General features: G+C 55.5%; 2 protein-coding genes across 2 annotated transcripts in view; one reads left to right on the forward strand and one right to left on the reverse strand.

Annotated features, from left to right (window-relative positions):
* The window catches only part of EP400 (E1A binding protein p400), a 94,955-nt gene extending 79,615 nt beyond the window's left edge, over positions 1-15,340 (forward strand). The window contains exons 50-55 of the mRNA XM_079151611.1: positions 1,204-1,422; positions 2,733-2,928; positions 3,321-3,445; positions 11,686-11,832; positions 14,528-14,605; positions 15,041-15,340. Of these exons, the coding sequence (XP_079007737.1) occupies positions 1,204-1,422; positions 2,733-2,928; positions 3,321-3,445; positions 11,686-11,832; positions 14,528-14,605; positions 15,041-15,313 (1,038 nt within the window). The 3' untranslated portion in view covers positions 15,314-15,340. The remainder of the gene's footprint in view (positions 1-1,203; positions 1,423-2,732; positions 2,929-3,320; positions 3,446-11,685; positions 11,833-14,527; positions 14,606-15,040) is intronic.
* A 3,817-nt stretch (positions 15,341-19,157) lies between these two features.
* DDX51 (DEAD-box helicase 51) lies at positions 19,158-23,116 on the reverse strand (the record flags this gene model as incomplete). The annotated part of the gene is given in 16 exon segments (XM_079151603.1): positions 19,158-19,260; positions 19,420-19,554; positions 19,650-19,713; positions 19,839-19,940; positions 20,190-20,306; positions 20,389-20,504; positions 20,576-20,774; positions 20,924-21,101; positions 21,104-21,150; positions 21,152-21,265; positions 21,400-21,506; positions 21,631-21,702; positions 21,783-21,928; positions 22,074-22,224; positions 22,605-22,765; positions 22,768-23,116. Coding segments are annotated over 16 exon segments (2,085 nt in total). The 3' UTR covers positions 19,158-19,233.
* Between the last annotated feature and the right edge of the window lie 34 nt (positions 23,117-23,150).

Genomic DNA, 23,150 nt, shown 5'->3' on the forward strand with positions numbered 1-23,150 from the left:
GAACCTGGCTTCTGCAGAAGGAGCTTGTCTGCAGCTGTTTCTCCAGGTGGCCGTGGGGACGCTGGTGCTCCTGGTCCTTCCGGGCAGAGCCTTTGCTTTCATTTGTGCGGATGTGCTCGTTGTAGAAGGAAGTGCTCTGTCCCTGCCACCACAGAGACTCGAGTACACACCAGTGAGGGGACCAGATGTAGACGGCGCGCACCTCGGGGGTGTTGCCGTGGGGGTGCTGGTCCTGCCGCCAAGGCCTTGCCCCCAGGTTCCAGAAGGGCAGGGAAGTGCCCGTGCCTGGGCTCCTGTTAGACCCAGTGTCCTTCAGCGCTGCTGGGCCTCTGAGTGCCCTGTGGCCACCAGAGTACCCACGGTGCTCCCTCTGGAGCTGTGCTGCCCAGATGATGAGCTTGAAGGCAGTCGACACGTAGTGTCCTCGGTCACCACCCTGCTCCTCAGGTCTGTGGCCTTGAGTGGCCTGACTGCACGCAGGCGTCCCAGAGCCAGCCTGGTTCTGTCACTGCGGCAGGTTCCAGGGGACAGGGCTGTGTGGGAACTACCGCGCCCGGGAGTCCTGGGGCCCCACCCCCCTGGGCCTGGCCTCTGAGACCCTGTGCTCCAAGCTGCTCCCCTGGCCTCAGGGCGGCACCCCACCTGTTCTGGCCCTGTTCGCTCCTCACCCTGCCCCCTCCTGTAGCACCTGCAAACCTGCTTCCATTTCCAGCAGTGCAGAGACAACTGATGCTCATCAGTGTCTCAGTGAAAGTGTTCCTTAAAACGTCTATTTGTTTTTTCTTTTTTTTTTTCTTTTCTTTTTTTTTGCGGTGCTGGGGATCGCTCCCCAGTCCAAAACGTCGATTTCTTAAAATGTGTTTTGAACTCATGTCTTCGTATCTTGATATTTCCATTTCTTTTTAAAGACATGGCATCTGTTAATAAGTTAGTGTTACTTATTTAACTTACTGTTCAGTACCTTTGGTGCTAAATTTTTAAGTTGACTTGTTTATGAGCGGTAAGAACCTAGAGATTTTGCTGTGGATTCTCTGGTCTGTCGAAACGGTCGTTCCTGTTTCCCTAGTGAAGCGTCAGTGTCTGAGAACCACGTTTGGTGGAGGTCGTCCTCTGCCCGGGCTCGTGAGCCCCCTGTGCAGGTGGAGGCAGCAGGAGGCCGGTGGAGCCTGCCTTTGGAAGGAACACACCTCCTTTGGGTTTCAGGAACACCTCATCAAGATGCAGAAGCAGAAGGTGCAGCTGCCCCCACAGCCCCCGGCGCCACAGGCCCAGCCAGGGCCCCCGCAGCCGCCAGCACAGGTGCAAGTGCCACCCCCGCAGCCCCCGCAGCAGCAGAGCCCCCAGCTCGCCACTGTGACGGCTCCGCGGCCCGGGGCTTTGCTCACGGGCACCACTGTGGCCAACCTCCAAGTGGCCCGGCTCGTAAGTTGCAGTTCGCATGCTCCTGTCCCAGGGCAGCACCTCCCTCCGCGTTTCCAGGGGGCTGCGGCCCTGGCTCAGGGTGCTGGGTGTCGCGGCAGCATCGCAGGGGAGCAGGGAGGGGTCCGTCCCGGGAGAGGAGGAGACACTTCACACGTGGCACTTGTCGGCAGCAGTGCTCCCCAGAACTGACTGTCCCCAAGGCTCCTGGGGACTGCAAGGTCCAGACTGAGTCTGGCGTGTGAGTGGTGGCGTCAGACGTGACCTGGGGCTGTCCCCGTGCCGCAGAGGGCAGCGGCTAGAACAGGCGCCTGTGCAGGTGCCCTGAGACGTGGCCAGCTCGGGTGGGAAGGTCACTGGACAGGGAGAGCCTTGGGGGATTTTGAAGGAGGCTCTGACAGCGAGATGCAGGGGTGTGGGCATGGAGGGCCAGCACTATCACTCACCACTCCGTGGTGGAGCCCACCTGGGAGCCAGGTGCTGCTGGGGTTCTGCTTATTTCTGGCTTGGTCCTCAGTCACCCCATGGCAGGGAGAAGTGTCTTAGATGAATTGCACGCGGAGGTGAAGACGCTGAGGCACGTGGACCAAGTACCTGTTCAGATCGCCCTCGGGTTAACCTCTGACCGGCAGCGTGCATGCCATTTAGTGCAGTGGGTCCTGGTGTCACAGAGGAGGGACGGCTTTTAGGAAGTTCTGTTCAGGCTCGTTTGCTTCAGGAGGGTAGAGGAGTGGAGGGGAAGCAGCTTTGAAGAGCAGCTGCTCTGCAGGGGAGGAGGGACCAGGCAGGACGCGTGTGGCTCGCCCACGTCCCCAGCATCCTGGAAGGCCTGCGCTGGCCTCAGCATCCTGCATGGATCCTTGCAGCCGCTCTTCCTTCAGTATCTCACTTATAAGTGAGAAAGGACCAGATTCCACTTTCATCTGTAAAACTTTTAAGGGAAGCCATGTGTGGCAGCAGTGTGCAGGTCCACAGGAGCAGCTGGCCCAGTGCCTACTTCAGGCAGGAGGCTGTGGCAGTGAGGCGGCCCTGGCCTGAGTGGGAGCTGAGGCAGGGGCCTGACTGTTGGGTAGCTGGGGAAGTGCAGGAGCCGGGGAGGAGGCGGCAGTGGCAGCGGAGAGCGCACCTGAGAGTGGGTGGGCTGGCCTTAGGGTCGGGTGCCCTGCAGCTGTGGGCCCTGCTGCCTTCCAGTGCTGTTCTTGGCTGTGTGATGAGCCTCGTGGGTTTTCTCCAGGCTGGACTTCTGTGGAGCAGTGTGTGAAAAGACACAGTGTCCTGACCTCCTCCACACTCCTGTGTTCTTTCCCATCTAGACCCGGGTCCCCACTTCCCAGCTGCAGGCCCAAGGGCAGATGCCAACGCAGACACCACAGCCCGCCCAGGTGGCCTTGGCGAAGCCTCCGGTGGTGTCTGTCCCAGCAGCTGTGGTCTCCTCGCCTGGCGTCACGACTCTACCCATGAACGTCGCGGGCATCAGTGTGGCGATTGGGCAGCCACAGAAAGCAGCAGGTGCCTGACCCGCGGCCCTCCCCCGTGCAGAGCCCTGTGTGCCGTGACCCCCGCGGCCCTCCCCATGCGGGGCCCTGTGTGCGGTGAGCCTTTGCTGGCAGCAGCAGCCGCAGCCCTGGGGCCTGTCGCTCAGGTCCTGCTGTGGGTGCAGTTCCTCAGAGCTTTCCCCGTCTGTTTGCCCTCAGTCTAACTCAGCACTGATGTCCTGAAAGCTCTCCCCTCCACTTCCACATGCCTCAGGAACCCAGGGCACCTGGAGCACGTTCAGGGCTGGCTCCTTGTCACAGCTGCAGGCTCACCACTTTCTGTAGGGATTAGTCAGTCCCAGCAAATCCAGTGTGAGCGGGGCCCTCCTGGCCTGAGCCAGCTCACAGGCCGCATTGCTCTTGCAGGACAGACTGTCGTGGCCCAGCCCGTGCATGTCCAGCAGCTGCTGAAGCTCAAGCAGCAGGCTGTGCAGCAGCAGAAGGCCATCCAGCCGCAGGTGGCCCAGGGCCAGAGCGCCGTCCCACAGAAGGTAAGACTGCTGTTGAGGAGTGGTGTCAGGCCCAGGCCCCAGAGGGCACGGCGGCTCCATTTACCACACCACCTCCTCTCAAGGTGCACGCTGCCTGTGGGGTGCTGGTCTGAGGACGCAGCCTGGAGGGGGCCTTGGGGACCTGTGGGGATGGGTAGGCCCAAGCCAGCGTGTCAGCAGCCGTGGAGTCATGTGACTGAGCGTCCTGAAGGGCTGGGGAAGCAGCCAGAGGCCCTTTGGGACTCCTGGTCCAGGCCAAGGGACAGCGCTGTTGGTGCTCTCCTGCTTCCAGGGGAGGACCTTCGCGGGAGGGCCTGGTGTGAGGAGGGAGCCTGCAGGCAGAAGTGGCTGCTGCGGGATGTCCGCAGGCACCTGGGCGAGGGCAGAGCCGCCGTGTCCCTGGCCTACAGCTGCCTCCTGTTGGCACAGGCTGCAGGCCCGGCGCGAGCCGTTCTCTAGTGGAGGTGTGGGTGTGGGGCCCTCAGCAGGGCAGGGCTGCACTGACCGCCTCCCTGCGGTCCCTGAACGCACTGTGCAGCCCAGAGCTCTGCAGGCATCCGGGGCTCACCCTGAACAGCCCTTGTTGTTCTGAGGAAAGGAGGACTTGCCCAGAGTGGCAGAGCTGGTGAAAGGTGGCAGGCTGGCTCTGACCCCAGGGGCACCCCGGCTGAGCTGGGGTGGGAGGTGGGGACTGAGGTGTGCTGTGGGGCAGTTGTTGGAGGCGACATAGATCATGGTGTGTTCGTGGCACCAAGGCAGGGAGGCTGCTCCTCTGGGAACTCCTGGTTGAACTCCCTGGTTGGAGAACGCCCAGACCACTGGCCCTGCCTTAGCTCGCACCTCAGGCTCAAACGGCCTCCCACAGGTGGGTGTGGCCTGCCACGTGCCAGTCAGCCTGTCTGTGTACTGCAGGACCGTCTGCCCACTGAACCCTCATCCCTGCCTTTGCTGTCCTCCTGTTAAAGTAAGAACTCGGGCCTTTTTCAGTTGTTCGGTTCCAAGCCCATCAGGACTGGAAGACCCCACAGGTGCTGCACTTCTTAATGCCGATCTTTGACTTTGTCTTGTTTCTGACTGATCATTTTCCCAAGTGGCTCACACCTCCTGAGCAGGAACCTGCTCTTTCGGGGTGCTGGTCACCCTGTCATATTTGGCACCTAGAACAGGAACTGCTCAGAAGGAAATTCAGAAGGAAAAATAAGATCAGAGGGTGCACCCCTAATTTAGAAAGAGAGTGGAAGGGGGAGAGTGAATTTTTAGATAGCCTGATGTTAAATTGGGGCAAACCCTAAAAGAGAAAAATCTGCCTAACTGTGCTTAAGATCATGCTCAGTGGGAATTCAGTAAAGAGAAATCAACCTCTACAATTTTTAAAAGTGGTTCCAGACCTGGTTGGTTTAGACCGAGCAGACGTGATGGGCAAGCCTGCCCGCCTCCTGGCGTCTCTGTCCACGCAGGGGCTGGGAGAGTGGCAGCGCACCTCCAGCACTCAAGCCAGGTAGATGCAGGTGATCAAGGCACTGGGAGGGGACCCGGACCAGGAATTCAGGGCCAGTCTCAAGCCTTGGGAGAGGAAAAGACTGGCAAGTTCCACAATCTGAGTATGCGTGGAAGGTGGGACTTCTAACCCCTGCAGGGCGGGGAGGCCGCAGCTGGTGGGGGAGTGCCTGCCTAGCCACTCAGGGCCAGGCCAGCTGGGTGAGCCTGGCGGAGGAATGGCAGCCCGACTGCCCCAGGGTCCCCAAGCGAGCCTTGTTCCTTGTGATCCTGTGAGAAATTAAGCCCACCTCTGTTAACAGAAGAGGCTCACCTTTGACCTGGCCCCTGGAGCTGGCATCAGAGAGGTGTGAACTTGGGCAGCTTCCTCCCAGCCCTCCCCTCCCACCCTGGCCTCCAACCTGGCCTCTAAGAGGGACCGAGGGGGAGGAGGAGGCAGCGCCCACCCTTTAATCCCACAGCGCTGGGGGGCGAGGGCGGCGATTGGCTGAGATGGCGCCGCAAGGCTTCCCTTCCTTGATCACGTTCTTAATGAAAAGAAGGGAGAGGGGTGGCAGGCTGAGCTGGAGCCGCAGCCCTCCGCAGGTGAGCCCACGTGCTGGCCAGGAGCACGCCATGGCTGTGGGGTGATGGCAAGGGCAGGTCTGCCGAGCCCCAGGAGAGCATAGCGCCCAGTTGCTCTATCTGAGATCCCTGAACAAGGTGGACAGAGCAGAAGCTGTGACAGGTATTTGTATTGTTACTGTGGAGCCCTGCTTACGGAAAGTAGCAAAAAAGTTTTGTTTATTTGACTGATTTGCAAATGTGTGTGCACAATGGTTATTTTACATTATGACTGCATTACATGATATCAGAAGTGACTTATAAATCAAGCATGCTCATAGTTTAAAATTAGAATAATGGATCCAAATACCTTTAATTCATGTGATTTAATAAGATTCAATTTAAATTGGATAAACATGAAAATAAAGATGTCTTTAAAATTATTAATTCAGATTTTTATTATTTAGCTGGCTAAATAATAAAGTTGCCAATTCCTATAATATTTGAAATTTATGTCCATTTGCTTCTAATAATTTTCTTCCATAGGAAGTAGATGATTAGTACTGTTATCTACATTTGTTTGATGTCTTGGCTTTTACAGTTAAGAATAAGTAAGTTAAATTTAAGGTAAAGGGAATTAATTATATCTCTTTATTAAAGGAGATATTTATTTTATAAAGTCAGAATACTAAAATATAATCTAAATTTAAAAATTAGATACTCAACTAAAATATATGTAAACATTAGATGTGTCTGTAATTTGTTTAGTGTAAAGAAGGTCTAAAATCCCTCTTTCTGTGTGTTCTCACTGAGAACCAAGGTGCTGGGAGTCCAGTTTTTATCAGGTTTGATTTGTGTGTAAGAGTTTTAAGAAATTTTTTATCTGGTAAAGTAAAAGACTATACATGTCTAAGTAAATTAAAATGAAATTTGTGCAAAATAATTTTCAAAAGATTTACATGTAATTAAATTGGTTATATATAATTAACACAGTCAGCTAAAGTTATTCAAAGCTTTTTACTCTTTAAATCTTGCTGAGTTTCTGACATGAGGCCTATTTGCAAATGTACATAAGATTAATTGGGCCTTCTAACTAAAGGATAAAAGAAAGAAAATAAGTACTTAAAACATTAATCTACTTTTATTTCAATAGAATAATTTCTTATGTCTGTTGAGTTTTATTAGTTAGAAAAGCTAATTTTCAGGAATTAAGGTTTATACAATTTTGGTTAAACAATAGCTGTTGTTTTAAAGTACCACCTTATATTCCAGATTTCAAATTTTTCTTTAAAAGCTAAACTTGATTAATATAAAAACACCAATGTAATCATGATAATTATTACTAACTTATTATATATCAATTTTGTTTCCCAAATATGTCTATTTAAAGTATAAGATTTAAAAGGACATTTTACAAAGCAGATGTTCTCCAAACTAAAGTTTCCTACAACAGTGATCTCTTCAAACTTATATAATAATAACATTAATTGGAAATTTAATTGTCATTTAATATTTCATACTTAAATAAATGTTATAAAATTTCATGTTACTCTCTACACTGAGAAGTAAACTTAACTATATTTCTGAAAGAGACACTAGCTTTTTTAAGAGTTAGCAAAATTCCCAGCACTGCCAAAAAAAAAAAAAAATAGTTAGCAATGTGAGATATGAAAATGTTTTGACACCTTCCCTCAAGAGGGGGTTAAAAGCTAAGTTAAGAAGTACACATAAGAATCTTAAAATTCTACTATCCATGGATAACTACTAGTAACATTTAGCACATAACCTACACTGTTTTCTATGCATATACTTATAGATATACATATTTTATAAATATAAAATTATATCAATATCACTTGTGAAATTTGTAAAGTTATTTTAAATCACACATAATTAATATTCTTTTGTAATATTATTTTTAATGCAGGTTTTATTTTTAATCATTTGGTTCATTTATCCAAAACCCTCTGTTGGACATTTAAATTATTTTTGCTACCTTAAAAACAGAGTTCTTAAGAATATTCATACAGCTGTATCTCTATACATAAAAATCATTTTAACATAAATTCCTTAAAATGTGATTGCTACATCAATGGCATATAAAATTCTAAGACTTTTTCAATAACTTATTATATTGCTGTCCTGAAAGATACTACCAATTTGCATTCTACCCAGCAATATTTGAAAGTACTAATTCCCTATAGTGATTTGATGATAGTGGAAATTTTTCCTAATTTGGTAGGGAAAAAACTACTCATTGTTTTATTTCACTTTTTTTATGATTAATAAGTGGAAGAATTTTTTCCTGTGCTCACTGAATATACGTATTTCTTTTTTCTTTTCTTTTTTTTTTTTTAATTGTCAATGGATCTTTTATTTTATTTACATGTGGTACTGAGTATCGAACCCAGGGCCTCACACATGCCAGGCAAGCACTCTACCACTGAGCCACAACTGCAGCCCATGGGTTTCTTATTTTAAAAGGTGCCTATTTATACCTTCTGTGCCCTTTATAGAGCCACCTCTCTTAAGTTGAGACTCTGCCTCTCATCTCTTTCCAAGTTAAGGTAATCATTCAAGTTCATTTAAAGTTAAGTTCAAAAGATAAATTTTTGTTGTGCAAATTGCTATATTCTTAAAATAAATTTAAAAATACTATATATAAAACTAAAGATTTAAAATTACACAAAATTATATTTCTTAACTTATAGCTACTACAAAAATTAAATGTTTGTAGGCTTGTTAGTTTTATATTGTATTTTCCTTGCAGACCTTACAACCGTGTTTGTTCATGCCTTACACAAGTACCCGTTCTAATGTGACAACTTAGCAAGATAAGGCCATCAGCTGTAAGACGAGCAAGCTGTAACACTGACTTCCTGTCCTCACTCACCCCATTGTATGATTCTGTTGCTCAGCCCACTACTAGAGACTAAATCAGATCACACATCTGGTAAGAACTAGGCCTTCCTAAATGTCTTCTTCAACTCAGTGACATTGACTTTAACAATCCTCACCTGCACAACAGGTAACTTTTGCTAGTTTTCCTGGCCAAATAAAAATATTTATTAAGTTACTTCTTACAGTTTAAATACAGTGCTAGGCTATTGTCTACAATTTAAGGCAAATGATGCTATACAATTTTAAATAATAAAAAAGGGAGAGCAGAATCCTACATAAACCCACTAAATCTCACAAAATTACTTTTTTAAAATTTTGTTTAAATTGTGATACTAAAAGTCTCACCGCTGCTCAGCGACACATGGAGCAACAGAATGAACCAGATTCAGTCATAACATAGAGTAGAGGCTCTCTTGTGTGTTTCCAGGGAACCAGCCTGTCCTCATGGAGACGACTGAAGAGCCTTGCACTTCAGCTGACCAGATAGTCCAACAGGGAGGTAGTAAGACCCCAGCCACCGTGTTCACAGCCATGCTGGCCTTGGTGAGCTGCCAGGCAAGCAGATTCCATGAGAGACCCACTGGACCCGTCTCCCAGATCCACCTTTAGTGCGCCCAGCAATGTGGACTGCAGGATCCATCCCAGTATTTACTAACAGTACTCACATGATGGAAGAGTTTACAGATAAATAGATTACACTTATTGATGCTGCTGGATTTTATTATACTGGCTACAGAGGGAACCTACCCATAAGCTGGTCCCATGATAAATATGCTGGCTGTGTAAGGTAACTTTTGAGGAAAAGATAGCATAGGGAGTACCTAGGCCAGCCAATCACACTGGCCCTTGGAAGTCCAGACAGTTACTAGAATGGGACTTTCTCATAACAAGGCAGTCATTTCCATGGAATAGCTGCCAATATCTTACTGCCCTAATTGTCCTGCAGTAGAATTTGGCACCTTTCCTAAGTGGATGGAATGTGCAGATGTCTTGCCAATGCAACATAAAATCTCTAAAAGTGGTGGATGTTTTGGATTGATCTTCAAAAATTGACAAAAGACGTTACATCAGAGTGTCACCTTCCCCAGAAGACCCGCTAGACGCGTTTCCTTTTACTTCTTGAAAAGAACTTGCAGACAACCTTGTTTAATTTGAATTTTTAATATGGCAGAAGATCTAAGAAGCTAGAAAAATAGGTGTGTTATCTAGAACTATTTTCAGAATATAAAAACAAGATTAGATATACAATCATTCCAATTTTTTGAAGCTCCATGTGATTCAGACTGGCCATTATTTTGTACTACTAGTAACCGTGTAATGAAGACCAAATCAGAGGCCAGCAAACTGATTGATGTTATACTAGAAAGATCAATGATTCACATTTGGGCGTCTAGCAGTTATTTCTCATTTGATGATAATTTGGGTCCTGTGTGTTTTTATGTGTTCTTTTAGGCATAGCCCATTCTGTCATGATGCTATGACCCCTGGAGGTTTTGTTGGTAATATTCTAACTTTTGGGGAGGATGACATTCAAGCAGATCTCTGGCGTTTAACTACTGCCTCAGATTTCCTCCATCTCACATATGGCCCCATACTTAACCCATTGGACAGGAACAGCAGGGGGTCCTGCCATGGCCTGTGCACCTGGAGTCAGTCCTCTTTGCTTTGATTACTGGGAATGTAAGTAAGGAGAAGAGGTGATGCACATCATGTAACTCGTAAGAGGTGTGATCTGACTCAGCTCATTTTCTCAATAGTTTGACTCAAAATACTTCCAAAGCCCTGTACAATTAGGTGAGTGTTGATAAAAAGATCGAGACTAAGTGACTTAGAAGCTACTGTCAACGTGTTGGTAAGGAGCTTCCCCTCTCAAGTGTGAACAGAAGCTTAAATGTCTGTGTTACTGCAGCCAAATATCAGACTTCCCAGTAGGATTGGGAAAAATTAAAAATTATCTAATGGGCATTTGGTACAACAATCATAGTAGCTTGAACCGTATGGAGTCACGTCATGACATCCAGTATATTCAGAAAAGCAGGATCAAGCTCATGGACCCTGCATCTCTAGCTGGTCAAATACTTCATGAATTAAATGGCTTTAATCCTGCAAATATGTTGAAATATTCTGCATGGTATACTTTTGGAATGACGTGTTTGCTACTGATTCTTTTTTGTATCGTGATAATAGGTTATCGAACCCTCAGATCTAAGGTTCAGGAACCCCGAGTAACTGCCCACCACTTGCATTTAAAACACAGAGAAGGGGGATATGTTGGAGGCCATACATATACGCATAAATCATGGTCCGTTTGAGCCTTTAAGGCAGGGAGGCTGCTCCTTTGGAACTCCTGGTTGAAATCTCCTGGTTCGAGAATGCCCAGATCTGCTGGCCCCTGTGTTCGTTCACAAGCCTCCTAGAGATGGAGGCTGGTCACCCTGTCAGGCAGTGGGACAGAAAACAAGGCAGAGCTATCCTCGGAGCACAAAGTCAGGAAGAAGGGGCTTACAGGAAGTGGTTAGGGCCTGCAGGGACCCAGGTGACTGGCCAGTTTACTTGCCCACCAGGGCTGGACAGGTGTCTTCCCCTGGAGCACCAGGCACAGCTGTCATGCAGGGAAGCATGTGCCCTGGGATTGAGGCCAGTTGCTTGTCTCACCTTCATGTGGTGTCCTGTCTCCTGGGGGACAGCTTGGAGAAGGGCATGGTATGGTGCTCAGAACCACCTTCTAGTCCTGCAGCAGGTTGGCCGTGCAGTCGGCAGAGGTAGCCTCCCTGGGCTCCCAGGCTCACTGGGAGGCCTGGTGGCTGGTGTGCAGTCTCAGACCTGGCTCCCGCCACAGAGAGGCAGGTCTGGGCTGATGCTCAGCAGCCACTGCAGATTGCAGACCACAGGATGTGCCTCCTGAGTGGCGCTTTCGTTGTCTTAGTCAGGATTAGTGTGCCATACTGGGCGTGCAGGCTTGTCACCTCTTGTACTAAATGCTTTCTGGGTGTCAGTCTGCCAGGTTCTTCGAATTAGCTTTGAGAAACTGGTCAAGTTCAGTCCCCTGCACAGGAGCATTCACACACAGGTGCTGCGGAGATTGGCAGGTGTCTCCCAGCCTGGCTGCATGTGAGGGCAGACCTCCCTCTTAGTCCAGAGACTGCAGGAAGCAGGGGTGGTGGCACTGTGGGGTTCATCTGGGAGCATGCTGTGAAGGCCTGCAGTCCTCCAGTGAGGGCCACGGCAGGGTTTGAGTAGGGCATGTGCCCACCGCCATGCCGCTCACGGTCTGATGCACGGTTGTCTGTTCTCTCCAGCTGACTGCACAGCAGATCGCCACTCAGGGCCCACAGCAGAAGGTCGCCTATGCTGCCCAGCCAGCCCTTAAGACCCAGTTTCTGACCACGCCCATCTCCCAGGCCCAGAAGCTGGCTGGGACTCAGCAGGTGCAGACCCAGATCCAGGTGAGCAGGGCACGGAGGGTGTGGCGGGCAAGGGGGCTTGGGCCCTGCCAGCTGAGCCAGTGCGTCTGCCCTGGGGTTGCTGGGGCAGTGCAGGGCCTGGCTGTGCTAGAGGAGTCTCTGGGGTCCCTGCACCTGCAGGCTGGCCTGGGCGGTGGCACCTCCTGGCGTCAGCCCTGCCGTCTCTTGCCCCTCAGTTGGCAGTGGGGTCTCCCCCACGAGGCCTGTTGTTTGCTGCAGGTTTTGTCTTGCATTCTGGTTGTTGGTCCACGGTTCGTGGCTGCATGGCCTCTCCTGGCACAGCATCTCTGTTCAGGTCCCCAGGCTCTGCCTTTCTGGCCAGCACTGGGGACCCTGCCCAGAGGACACGGAACCCTCTTTGTGGCCTCTGTCCTCAGCTTTGTGGTTCTGCTCTCTGGGTTTGATCTTTAATCCTCTTTTTACATGTGACACAGAAGAAAGGAACAGCCTGTGGTTTTAGGGCTGCCTGTGGAAGGGCCTGTGCTGCCCCCTGACCTGCCGTGCACCTGAAGGCACAGGGCACCATGCCTTGGCTGTTCGGGGAGCTGTGCCCCTCCGCCATGGCCTTGGGCAGCCCAGCCACTGCTGCAGCTGTGGCAGAGTCCCACTGACCCTACGGGCGAGAGCGGATGTCTTCAGGTTCAGCGGGGAGGGCGCGGTCTCTCAGCGCGTTGCCTTGGAGCTGTGGGCTGACCCGCGGTGCCCCCTGTGCTTTGGTGCAGAGCCTGCTGCACCCCTGCCACCTTGCTGGAGTCTCCCTGTGCGTGTCTGTGGGCCTTTGCTGCTGCTTGTTGCCCCTCCTTCCCTGCAAACGAAGCACCTGAGGCCTCCTGCCCTGTTCTCTGGCCCTGCTGTGGGCGAGGACGCTGGCCTGGTGGCGGCAGGAGTGCTGTCCTGCTGCTCCAGGAGCCTGGTCCACAGCCAGGTTTTTGATTTTTAATCATTTTTGTTACTTGAAGAAGAATTCTTTTCTTTCCTGCTTTGCTGCCACTTCCTGCTCCTTTCGCCCTGGGCTCTCATCATGCTCCTGGGTGCCTCCTTCACACTCCGGGCTCTCCAGCTGCTGGGGTGCGCCAGCTGCCAGCTCCCGACTCTGGGCCCTGGCTGCCCCGGGCAGTTCCGTGGAGAGGTCTGACCGACACTGGTCGGGCCGCGTCTTTGGTTAGAATTTTCCCGGCTTCTGCTCATAGCCATTCTCATCTTCCTCTGATGCTGCAGCTGGAGGTGGTGCTGCCGCTGTTGGGGTCTCACCTGAGGAAGGTCCTGGTGCTGGGGTGTCCGTGTCCTTTTTATCTTTTCTTTTTTTTTAAATTTCACAATAAATGTAATGAACTTAGTGCACACTTATAGAATACCCCATTCTACAAATACTCTTTCAAAAAAGAAAGCAGTGGAGTTCTTCTCACCTTTTTGTGAGGTCACTATTACCAAAGATATTTCAAAGAATTAAAAAACACAGAGAAAGAAGCAAGGGAGAGAGTGAGTGTGCGAGTGTGTGTGTGAGAGAGAGAGAGAGATGGAGGAAGAAGCGATGTGATATTCATTATGAATTACAGAGTTACGGCTGAGTGAGTGAAATTATATTAAATCTCATCTTCAAAAAGTAAACGTGTCCTTCTTGCTCCGCCCTCGGGCCTTTCTCTTCTTGCCCCTCTACTAGTTTGAAAGTCCCAAGCTGGTGAGGTGATCACCCGGGAGTCCTGCAGGCACAGGTGCCTGCAGGTGCGGGCTGGCCAGGGTCGCACCCTGTGCTCCCTGGGCACCGGCCTGGGACTGCCGCGTGTGACCTATCCTGTCCGCTCTCCTGCCTGAAGGCACTTGGGAACTCCCTTCAGTGTTGAAGTGCCTGCTTCCCTGGTCCCAGAAGGCCGCTAGCTCGGGGAAGAACTCCACTGACGCTCATCTTACCAGCACGCTCGCCGTGCTGTTCCCTGCCTGCTGTTGGGCAGCTGCCTGGGGTGTGGTGTGCACACCACCCCATCCCTGACGGGCCGCCTGGCCTCCCTGAGTCACAGCCACGTCCCTCGGTGTCTGCAGCTTCCCACACCTCTGTTCCCCAGCCCACACTGCCATGTCCTCCAGTCACCCAGCGAGCACCTGCCTGTCCCGGCTTCCCTGCGTCCTGAGTGATGTCTTCTATTCTGCCCACTGACACGCTTTGTATTTTGGTTAGGTCTGATCTGCTCTTAGGCCCTCAAAGTTTCACTTTGATCGTTGTTTATGGTCAGAAATCCCAAGTCTGCCTGGTGTCCATGGCTCCCTGTTTTCAGGCTTCACCACGAACTATGATTTTTTTCCTTGTTAACTCTCTTTGAAGTTTGTTTGTGAGGTCTCTTTGTGGCCTGGGTGAAGGTGGTCTCTCACCTCTGCTGGGCTCCTGGCTGTGTCTCTTGGGTAGCGTCCCAGGAGCGTGCCTGGGAATAGCGTCTTGTGTCTTCTCTCAGTGGTCGCATAAGAACTGAGAAGGAGCCAGGTGCTGTGGTGCTGCCTGCAGTCCCAGGGACTAGGGCGCCAAGGCAGGAGGGTGGCAAGTTCAAGATCAGCCTCAGCGACTCAGCTCTGCTCAGTGGTAGAGCACTGGCTTCAACCCCCAGGACAGAAAATGGCAGAAGGAAAGGGAGGAGGTGTCCGTGCATTTGTTGTTCCGAATTCCATTGGCTCTTTTGCTTTGTCAAAGGTTGCGAAACTCCCTCAAGTTGTGCAGCAGCAAGCACCTGTGGCCAGCATCCAGCAGGTCGCCTCTGCCTCCCAGCAGGTAGGACCGGGCTCAGGTGTCCAGGGCTCCCACAAGCTTCCTGACGAGGAAGCTGCACAGGGCATCCCCAGGCAGCATGGCCACACAGTGCTCAGGACCTGGGCTCGTTGGTCCCACAAGAGGGGTCTGAGGACGTCCTGGCCTCCTGGCTGACGTGGTCCTCAGGCTGTCCTCTGCTCTCTCTCTGAAGTGTGTGCCGCAGGGCAGACGTGCTCAGTGTAAAGCAGTGTTTCACTTCTGTGTGGTTCAAGCCACGCTCGCATGTGGGTTTCAAGAAACAGTAGAGCGTGGAACCAGCCGCAGCCAGGCCCAGCCCTTGCCCGTCCTCCAGAGGCTGGGTCGCCGTGCCGTGAGGAGCAGCTGCTTGCCTGGGAGCCCAGCCGACACTCCGGTGACGTGCTCTTTGCTGACGTCTCTCTCTGACTCTCGGCACAGGCCTCTCCGCAGACGGTGACGCTCACTCAGGCCACAGCAGCGGGGCAGCAGGTGCAGATGATCCCTGCAGTGACCGCCACGGCCCAGGTGGTGCAGCAGAAGCTCATGCAGCAGCAGGTGGTGACCACAGCCTCGGCCCCGCTCCAGACCCCAGGCGGCCCAAGCCCGGCACAAGTGCCAGCCAGCTCGGACAGCCCGAGCCAGCAGCCCAAGCTGCAGATGAGGGTCCCGGCCGTGCGACTGAAGACACCCACCAAGCCGCCCTGCCAGTAGCCTGCCAGCAGTCGCCCACGAAGCCACGGTGCCCGGGAAGTGCTCAGGACGCCTCACCGCAGGAGCCGGGCCCCACGCGCCTATGCTGGGGCGTCCCCCCCAGCACCCCTCTGCCCTGGGACTGGCTGAGGAGTGTGGCGGTGGTTTCCTGGGTGGCTTTACCTTTGGTGTCCCACAGAGCATAGTACTTGTTTGAGAGCCACCTGGCGTGGTCGCTGGTGTCTAGTGCCTCGCACACCCTGTGAGTCAGCCTGTGGGGCGTTGCAGCGTGGCCGCCGTGGCCTGGCTCTCCTGCCTAACTTGGTCCTCGGGACGGAGGGCTCTCAAGTCCATGCTCCGACCTCCCCTAGTGAGTGGGATTGGGTTGACTCTGGAAGGGAAGGCCTGGCACTACTGCCCGTTTCAGTACCAGGACAGGAGCAGGCGGTGACCTGTGACCCGGTTTCCACTGGGAGTGGCAGTGTGGCCCCCAGCCTGCCCTCATCCGAAGGGGCTCTGACAGCGCCCGCTGTGGACAGAGCTCGTGTGCCCGACAGCTCCGGGCACCTTTGCAGCACTCTGCTGTGGGCCCGCTGGTGAAGTGGCCACAGACCTCTTGCTACAGGCCTGGCCTGCTCTCAGTCTGGAGCATCCCATCCTCTGAGTGCCCTGTCCATGCTTCCAGGCTCCCTTGTCATCTTCAGGTGTCCGTCTGGCGGACAAGCTTGCTGAGCTCCGCCAGGCTCTGGAGAGGCCCTTGCCCCACAGGGAAGGCATCTGGCAGGCAGGGGCAGCTCAGGGCCTGGGGCAGGCGGGTCCTCGCCTGGTGCTGCAGCAGCAGGAGGCACAGGCCCAGGACTCCCTCCGCTGTGCTTGGGTCTGCCCGTATCAGACGCCTGACCCCACGGTGGCCTGTGCTGGCTGTGTGCTGCCAGCGTGGGCCTGCGGGCAGGAGCCTGGCACTGTGTGGCCAGGCCCACCCGGGGGCTGACTTGTGGGCGCCGATGAGAAAACTGGAAGTCAGAACCACGTGCCAGAAAAACGGGGGGCTTGGTGTTTCTGCTCATCAGCAGCATCAAGACCACGTGTCGTCAGCTAGCCCGGCGTGGGCCTGGCGTGTGTGTCCAGCCGTGCGCCCTCGTGGCCTGCATGTGCTCCCTACCCTCACCCCTGACTCTGCAGGACTAGGTCTGGCCATGCTGGCATTCCTTGTCCCTCCTCCTGTGCTGTGACCTCTTCAGACCTGACCGCTGAGCATAGTGCTGTGCCCATCTGAGACCCCAGGGGGAGCGTGGAGACTTCCCACCAGGCTGTCCAGAGAGCAGGCCTGACCTGGCAGGGTGGCGTGGACTCCTGCCTGCGTGAGCCTCTGCTCTCCAGTGAGCCTGACCAACATGTCGACAGAGGTGGTTTTACTTGTGATGTTGGCTGCTCCACCGGCCGCATGGCCCTTGGTGTGCACCGGCGGTGCCGCGCCCCGTGCCCTGCTGTGGTCTGTCCCCTCGGGACGTTCTGCCTCGGCCTCCTTCCCAGTCGTGCTCCAGAGAATTCAGAATATGGAACCTACAGCCAGCAGCCAAACCGCCAGGCTCTCACTGGCCCGTGGACAACGGACCCAGTTGCACTGGAAATGAGAGACAGGTGTTCCAACGTGGCCAGGAGTCTCTGTTCCACACCCGCCCGGCTGGTCTGGCAGGCGGCTTCCCTCGCTGCAGGCGTCAGGCCCGTGTTTGATTCAGGACCCAGACGAAGCTGTACATACTCTGTGAACACGAGCGTCTGTGCTTGCAGAGCAGGGGCTCCAAGGGCACTGGCGTCCTGCCAGGCAGAAGGCATAATAAAGCAGCTGCCTTAGAGCCTCGCGTTCGTTTCTCACAGACCAGCGTTGGCAGTCACGGGTGATGCCCGATGCTGGCCGTGGGCACCAGAATGCGCCAGGTCCTCCTGAGACACGGCGCCTGCATAGGGACTTGTGCCTTCCAGGCAGCGGGGGACTTGCACTCAGGGCCTTGCTGATGTGCCGTAGCCAGGCAGCTTCTTTCTCTCCTGTTGCTTTTGGACTTCCAAAAGCTCACGTTTTAGTAAACAGCAGGCTGAAGCAAGGGGCAGCTGGGACCTGTCCTCTGCCATAGGAAGCACCTGGCTTCCAGGGCACACCCTCCCCCATGGGAAAGGGCAGACTGTGCACTGGGAACCCATGGGCCAGGGGCAACCCAGCTATCCAGCTGGTCTTGGGAGGCTGGGGCCCTGTCCCCTGCCTGAGCACCTGTGTGGCTCCACATCTCACCAGCCACGGGTTGTGGGCTTGCAACTCCTCCCCAGGCCTCTCTGCCCTCCTCCAGGTGGCTGAGGACCTAGCGGGACATCTGGTAGTGCTCCAGTGATCCAATTCCTTATCATGGTCCTCAAGGGAAAGGCCGAGTTCTGTGGAGGCTGCTGGTGCCCGGCCTGGCCTGGCCCTGCAGGTCCTGCTCCCATGACCTAGGCTGAGCTGTGCGTTGGGTGGGGCTGGGGCCACCAGGGCCTCAGCCAGCCCTGCGGCACGTTGTGGCTCCTGCAAGGTCAGGTCACACGACCTTAGCAGCCAGCCTCTACCCTGCGACATGCGGCCACCACCAACTGCCCCTTCCCTCCTGGGTTTGGCTGCCTCTGCTGCCCTTGTACTTGGGTGGCTGGGGAAACTTTCTGAGCACAGATCTGAGAAGGTGCCCCGTGCCAGGGACTGGGTACTGCCACCTCAGAGCTGCTTCTGGGAGCCACCTGACCACACCCATCAGCTGAGAAAGCCATAGGGTAGAGAGCAGAAGGTAAGAAGGGGCGGCAGGCAGGTGAGAAGCCAGTTTGCAGGCGCCACCGTGAACTGGCCTACCACTGCTGGTGTGGGTCGTCTGGTCTTCCCCAGGAAGCAAGGCCCCCTGGAAAGGACCTCCCGCCCCACTACTGAGGATTGAACCCAGGGCTCTACCATGAGCTACACCCCAGACCTTTTAAGACAGCCTCACTAAATTGCCCTGAATGGCCTTGAACTTGTCATCCTCCTGCCTCAGCCTTCTGAACAGCTGGGCTCACAGGTGTGAGCCACCACACACCAGCTATTCATTTGCTTTTTCTAATCACCTACTGGAAGTGGAAAGCCAATGTCTGGCCCCAAGGGACTCGGGAGTCCTGGTGGTCAGCATTAGGAAGCGTAGCGAAGGTGTTGGCCAAGGAAGGTACGAAGCGTGGACATGCTGTGTCAGCGGAGTCAGGTGACAGGAATTTCCTGGATGGTTATGGAAAGGGGGATTTCGAGGCCACAGGAACAGCACTTGCCTGCACAGGAAGAGCACAGTCCCTGGGAGGACGGGGCTGGGGGTGGTCCACACCCAGAGGGCCTGGGGCCAGAGGAGGGCAGCACCCTTCCCAAGCTGCCAGGGCTCGGCTGAGTGCCAGGCAGAGGGCGTGGCGCTCCCAGGGAGCCATCCGGGCTGCAGGGCACAGCAGTCACTCATCTCCCGGCATTGGTTCCTCTACAAGAACCAGTTCACATCTGTCCTTTAAAAAATTTATTTAAACTTCCAAGGGAAGGCTTTTTATAAAGAGGCGAGTACTTCCAGGTCTCTTCCTGTCCACTCCTGGGATGCCCTGCTGTGGATCTGCCTCAGGCCAGGTGGTGTCTCCCCAGGAGGTAGGACCCTGGCATCAGAGGCACATCTGGCAGGGCCAAGGCGACCCCAGCCCTCAGCCAAGCAGCTGCAGGTGCCGTCAGCACCACCAGGGCTTGAGACCAGCTTGCCCCAGAATGTACTGCACGGCCTCGGGCCCGAGGTCCAGGCTGCCCGGCTCAGACGTGACGCCGTGCCTGGGGGAGGGGCCGCTGCACCACTGCTGCTTCAGCAGCCCTGGGGGTCCCGACCTGTGCCCACAGGAAGCCAGTGAGGGGGCAGAGCCACTCCGGCAGCCTAGGTCGCCTTCTGCTTCTGCTCCTCCTGCAGGAGGAGAGAGGGCCAAGAGCACTCCCAGCCCCTGGAGGAGCCAGGAGCTCCGGGGCCACGGGTCCTGCCCCGCCTCCCCAGCTCTCCACCCGGGGACTGCTCTACAACAGGCTCCACTTGCAAGACCGTCCTCCCTGGCCCAGCCGAACTCACCTTGACCCTCTTCTCTAGCTGGGACAAGGCCTCCTCGTACCGAGGGACCATTGGCTGCAGCAGCTCACTGGGGATCTCGTGCCGTGCTAGCTCAGGTGCCCCGGCTTCTACCAGCATCCGGAGGAACCGCTTCTCCTGGAGGGAAGGAGTCTCGTGGGAGGGTCTTGACCAGTCCAGTAGCCTGGGCAGCAGCAGCCTCCCCAGTGTGCCACAGACACGTGCAGTCTCACCTGGACCTTGAGGAGCAGCGTGAAGGCCTGTCCGCTTCTCCCAGCTCGAGCTGTCCTCCCCACCCTAAAGCCACACAGATGCAAGATGGGAAGAGGGCTTCTCCCTGGTCACCCCCAACCCGTCCCACACACGATGCCCAGGAGGTCACAAGCCCCGAAGCCCGAGTGGCCACTGCTGCTAGCCCTCACCGGTGCACGTAGGTCCTCAGGTACTGGGGGGCGTCGTAGTTGATCACCAGCTCCACGTCCTGCACATCAATGCCGCGGGCGGTGGCATCCGTGCTGAGGAGGCTGAAAGCACACAGCCTTGGGTCCTGCACAGCAGCCACAGGAACACGCGGCCTGGGACCCAGTCTAGCAGAAGCAGGGATACCTACACCCATGCCCACTGTGCTGGAGAGAAACCCCAGGCCTTTTTGGAAATGCACTGCAGACCTTAGGGGTGTAAGAGCCCAGTTTCCAGAAAGCATCTCCTTCAGCAGGCCCAGGGTGACAGCTGGAGCAAGCACCCCGACTCACAAGGCTGTACCACGTACTCACAGCTGGATCTTGCCCTGTTCAAAGTGCTTCAAGATTTTCTTCCTCTGGCCAGGCCCAAGGCAAGAGGAGAACTCGGCCACGTTCACACCCCCAAAAGCTTGCACCAGCAGGAAAAGCCTGTGCAGAGAGGAAGCTACAGCCGAGGGGCTGGAGCCGGAGCCCCAGCATGCCTCAGCTGTACCCGCCCAGGCCTGCTCACCTGTGAGCGTGCTTTCGGGAGTTGGTGAAGCAGAGGGCCCTGGAGACGCGCATCCCAAGGACCAGGTGCAGGACAGCAAGCGGCTTGCAGCTGAGGCTGCAGGGCACGTAGTGGTGCTGTGGAAGACGGCAGCAATGGGCAGGGGCTCTGGGCCAGCACCCCTGCCCCTCCTGCCCCGCTCACTTACCGTGAGCCCCACAGGGAAGGTGTACTTCCCCCCTGAGTCCTCGTTTGCCTCCACACCCCTGTCTTGAGGGCCCTTGTGCATCGGCCCTGTGGAGAAGAGCCGGGGCTGGTAGAGGCCAAGCTGCTGCAACTTCTCAGGGTTCTGGGTCAGGGTGGCTGAGAACAGCAGCTTCTGGAGAGGCATCTGGGGACAGCAGGTGCTGGAAAGAAGGCGGTATCAGCAGGACAGGCTCCTCACAGGCCCCAGTGCACAATAGGAACACCACCGGGGCTCACATGGCCTTCCCTCGCCACTCAAAGCAGTGCGTGAGGGTGGAAGAAAAGGGTCAGCCCCAGCGTGACAGAGTACCTGGCAGCGGTCACAATCTGGGGCTGCCTTCTCTGGAGCAGGGCACAGGGGTCTGTAGGACCCTTACTATGGAAGACTGCGGCCACCACCCGTGGCAGCCAGGACTGGTGCATGCTGTCTATCATGCGGTCAGCCTCGTCAACTACCTGCAGGCAAAAAACACACTGGCTGGCAGAGACTCCTTGCCAGGTCCACCCTCAACGTGGATCCCAGGCCTCTCAGCAGGCACCTACCAAAAAGCGGAGCTGCTGGAGGCTGAATCCTGGGGTCTGGTCAATGTGGTCCACCAGGCGGCCAGGCGTGGCCACGACAATGTCAGCTAGGCAGCGGTAGCCATCTGTTCTATAAATAAGAATGGCTCAACCAAAAGAAGTGCCTTCTAGAGTCTTCTGACAGCAAGCACTGACCCCACCCAACAACAGACACCAGTGGGCAGAGTGGGAGACCCCAAAGAGCCTACCACCTGCAGAACCTACGTCTTCTGGACAAGACTCTCCTGCTCTTTGGCCAGCGACTTCTGTCCAGTGACCAGGGCGACCCGCAGAGGCGTGGCGTCTGTGTAGACGTTGAACACCTTACTCACCTACAGGAGAGGTCTGCCGTTGGCTTGGGCAGGAGTTGGCCCTCCAGGGTGATGCCAAGGACTCTGGCAGTTTATTGGGGGGGGGGGGGGGGGGCGTAGGCTTGTAGGGGTGGGGTCTACATACCTGCTGAGCCAGCTCCTTGGTGGGCAACATGACCAGCGCACGGACCTGGCAGACCACGCGGTGCAGCAGGGCCTGCAGGGAGGGCAGCTGCCTCAGCAGGGCCAGCTCCCTGCCATCCACCCAACCGGAGAGGGAGGGATCCCAACACCCACCTGCACCACAGGAATGACAAAGGCCAATGTCTTCCCACTGCCCGTCGGGGCAGAAATGCAGAGGTCACTGGGTTGGTAGCCACCTCTGCCCACCAGAAACCCAGTGGACACACTCTCCAGGAGGGCAGGAATCACAGCTGCCTGAACTGGACAGGGAATGCATCAAGTTAACTGCCCCAGAGGACCTCTGCTCGAAGACAGCCCCAGGGCCGAGAGGAACCACTGGCTCTCACAGGTGAGGTACTCCGAAGCGTGCTCAGGACCCCTGCCTGCCCACCCAGGCTAGGGCACCTGGAAAGTAGGCCGAGATGCCGTGTGCACGCAGCTGCTTCTGCAGGTCAGGATGCACCTCAGGGATGTCCTCGATGGGAACAAGATCCTCGGTGACGTTCTTCCTGACACAGCTTGGCTCAGCCAGCCATGCTGGCAGGAAAGGCTGGACCTGCAAGGAGCAGAATTTTCCAGAGCCCTCTGGACTGGGGAGCAGAGCAGACAGGAGCGAGGAACCTTCTGACCAGCCTCCGCTCCTCCCCAAACGCCACCAGCCGCGCCCCACGCTGCCTTCACACAGTAGATGGGGTCCAGCAGACACCGGGGCCCACACGCTGCTGCGCCCATGGGCCCCGGGGCCAGCACCACGCCGCCTCGCGTAAGGGCCAGCGCGGGCCCTCACCTCCGGCCCGCCAAGCGCACGCCCAGCTCTGCCACGTCCCCATCTACCCTCTCACCAACGCCTCCCGGCTAAGACGGGGCCACCGGGCTCGCGGCTCGCCAAACTCTAAGCCGCTGGCGAGACCGCCGTCCTCCGCCGCCACCGCTCACCTTCGGGGTCTTCCTCCTCGAGAAGCCCCCCAGCAGCGGGCCGGAGCTCGGGCCCCCAGACTCCCGCTCCCGAGACTGGCTGTCCGGGGCCGTCCGGGCCTCGGTGCGCGCACTGCGCTTCGCCGCCGCCGCCTCGCTGGTCCCTGCGTGGCACACCCCAGGTCAGCCCCGCCGCCGCCCCGGGAGGGAGGCCCGCCGCCGCCCCGCGTCCCCGCCGGCGCACCTGCGTCGTCCTCCGCGTCCGCGTCCTCACCGAGCGCTCTGTGCCGCTTCGCCATCCGCGCGTCCGGACTCCCGCTCGCCCGCCGCCTCCGCCGGGGCCGCCGCCGCCGCCTGCCCGCTGCCTCCCCGGACCGCGTGTCCGCCTCGGAGGGCGCAGGTTCCCGCTGCTGCCGCCGCTGCCGCTCGCGGGCCCGGCTTTGCAGGCGCTCGAGCAGCGCGCGGGCCCGGCCGCCCGGCCCGGCCTCCGCCGCCTCGGGGCCCGGGTACCGCGCGACGTGGAACAGCGCCATGGCCCGGACCGCTGCCCTGTCGGCGCGAGGCGGT

Source organism: Sciurus vulgaris (genome assembly GCF_902686455.1).
Source record: "Sciurus vulgaris genome assembly, chromosome: 8".
NCBI classification, from domain to species: Eukaryota; Metazoa; Chordata; class Mammalia; order Rodentia; family Sciuridae; genus Sciurus; species Sciurus vulgaris.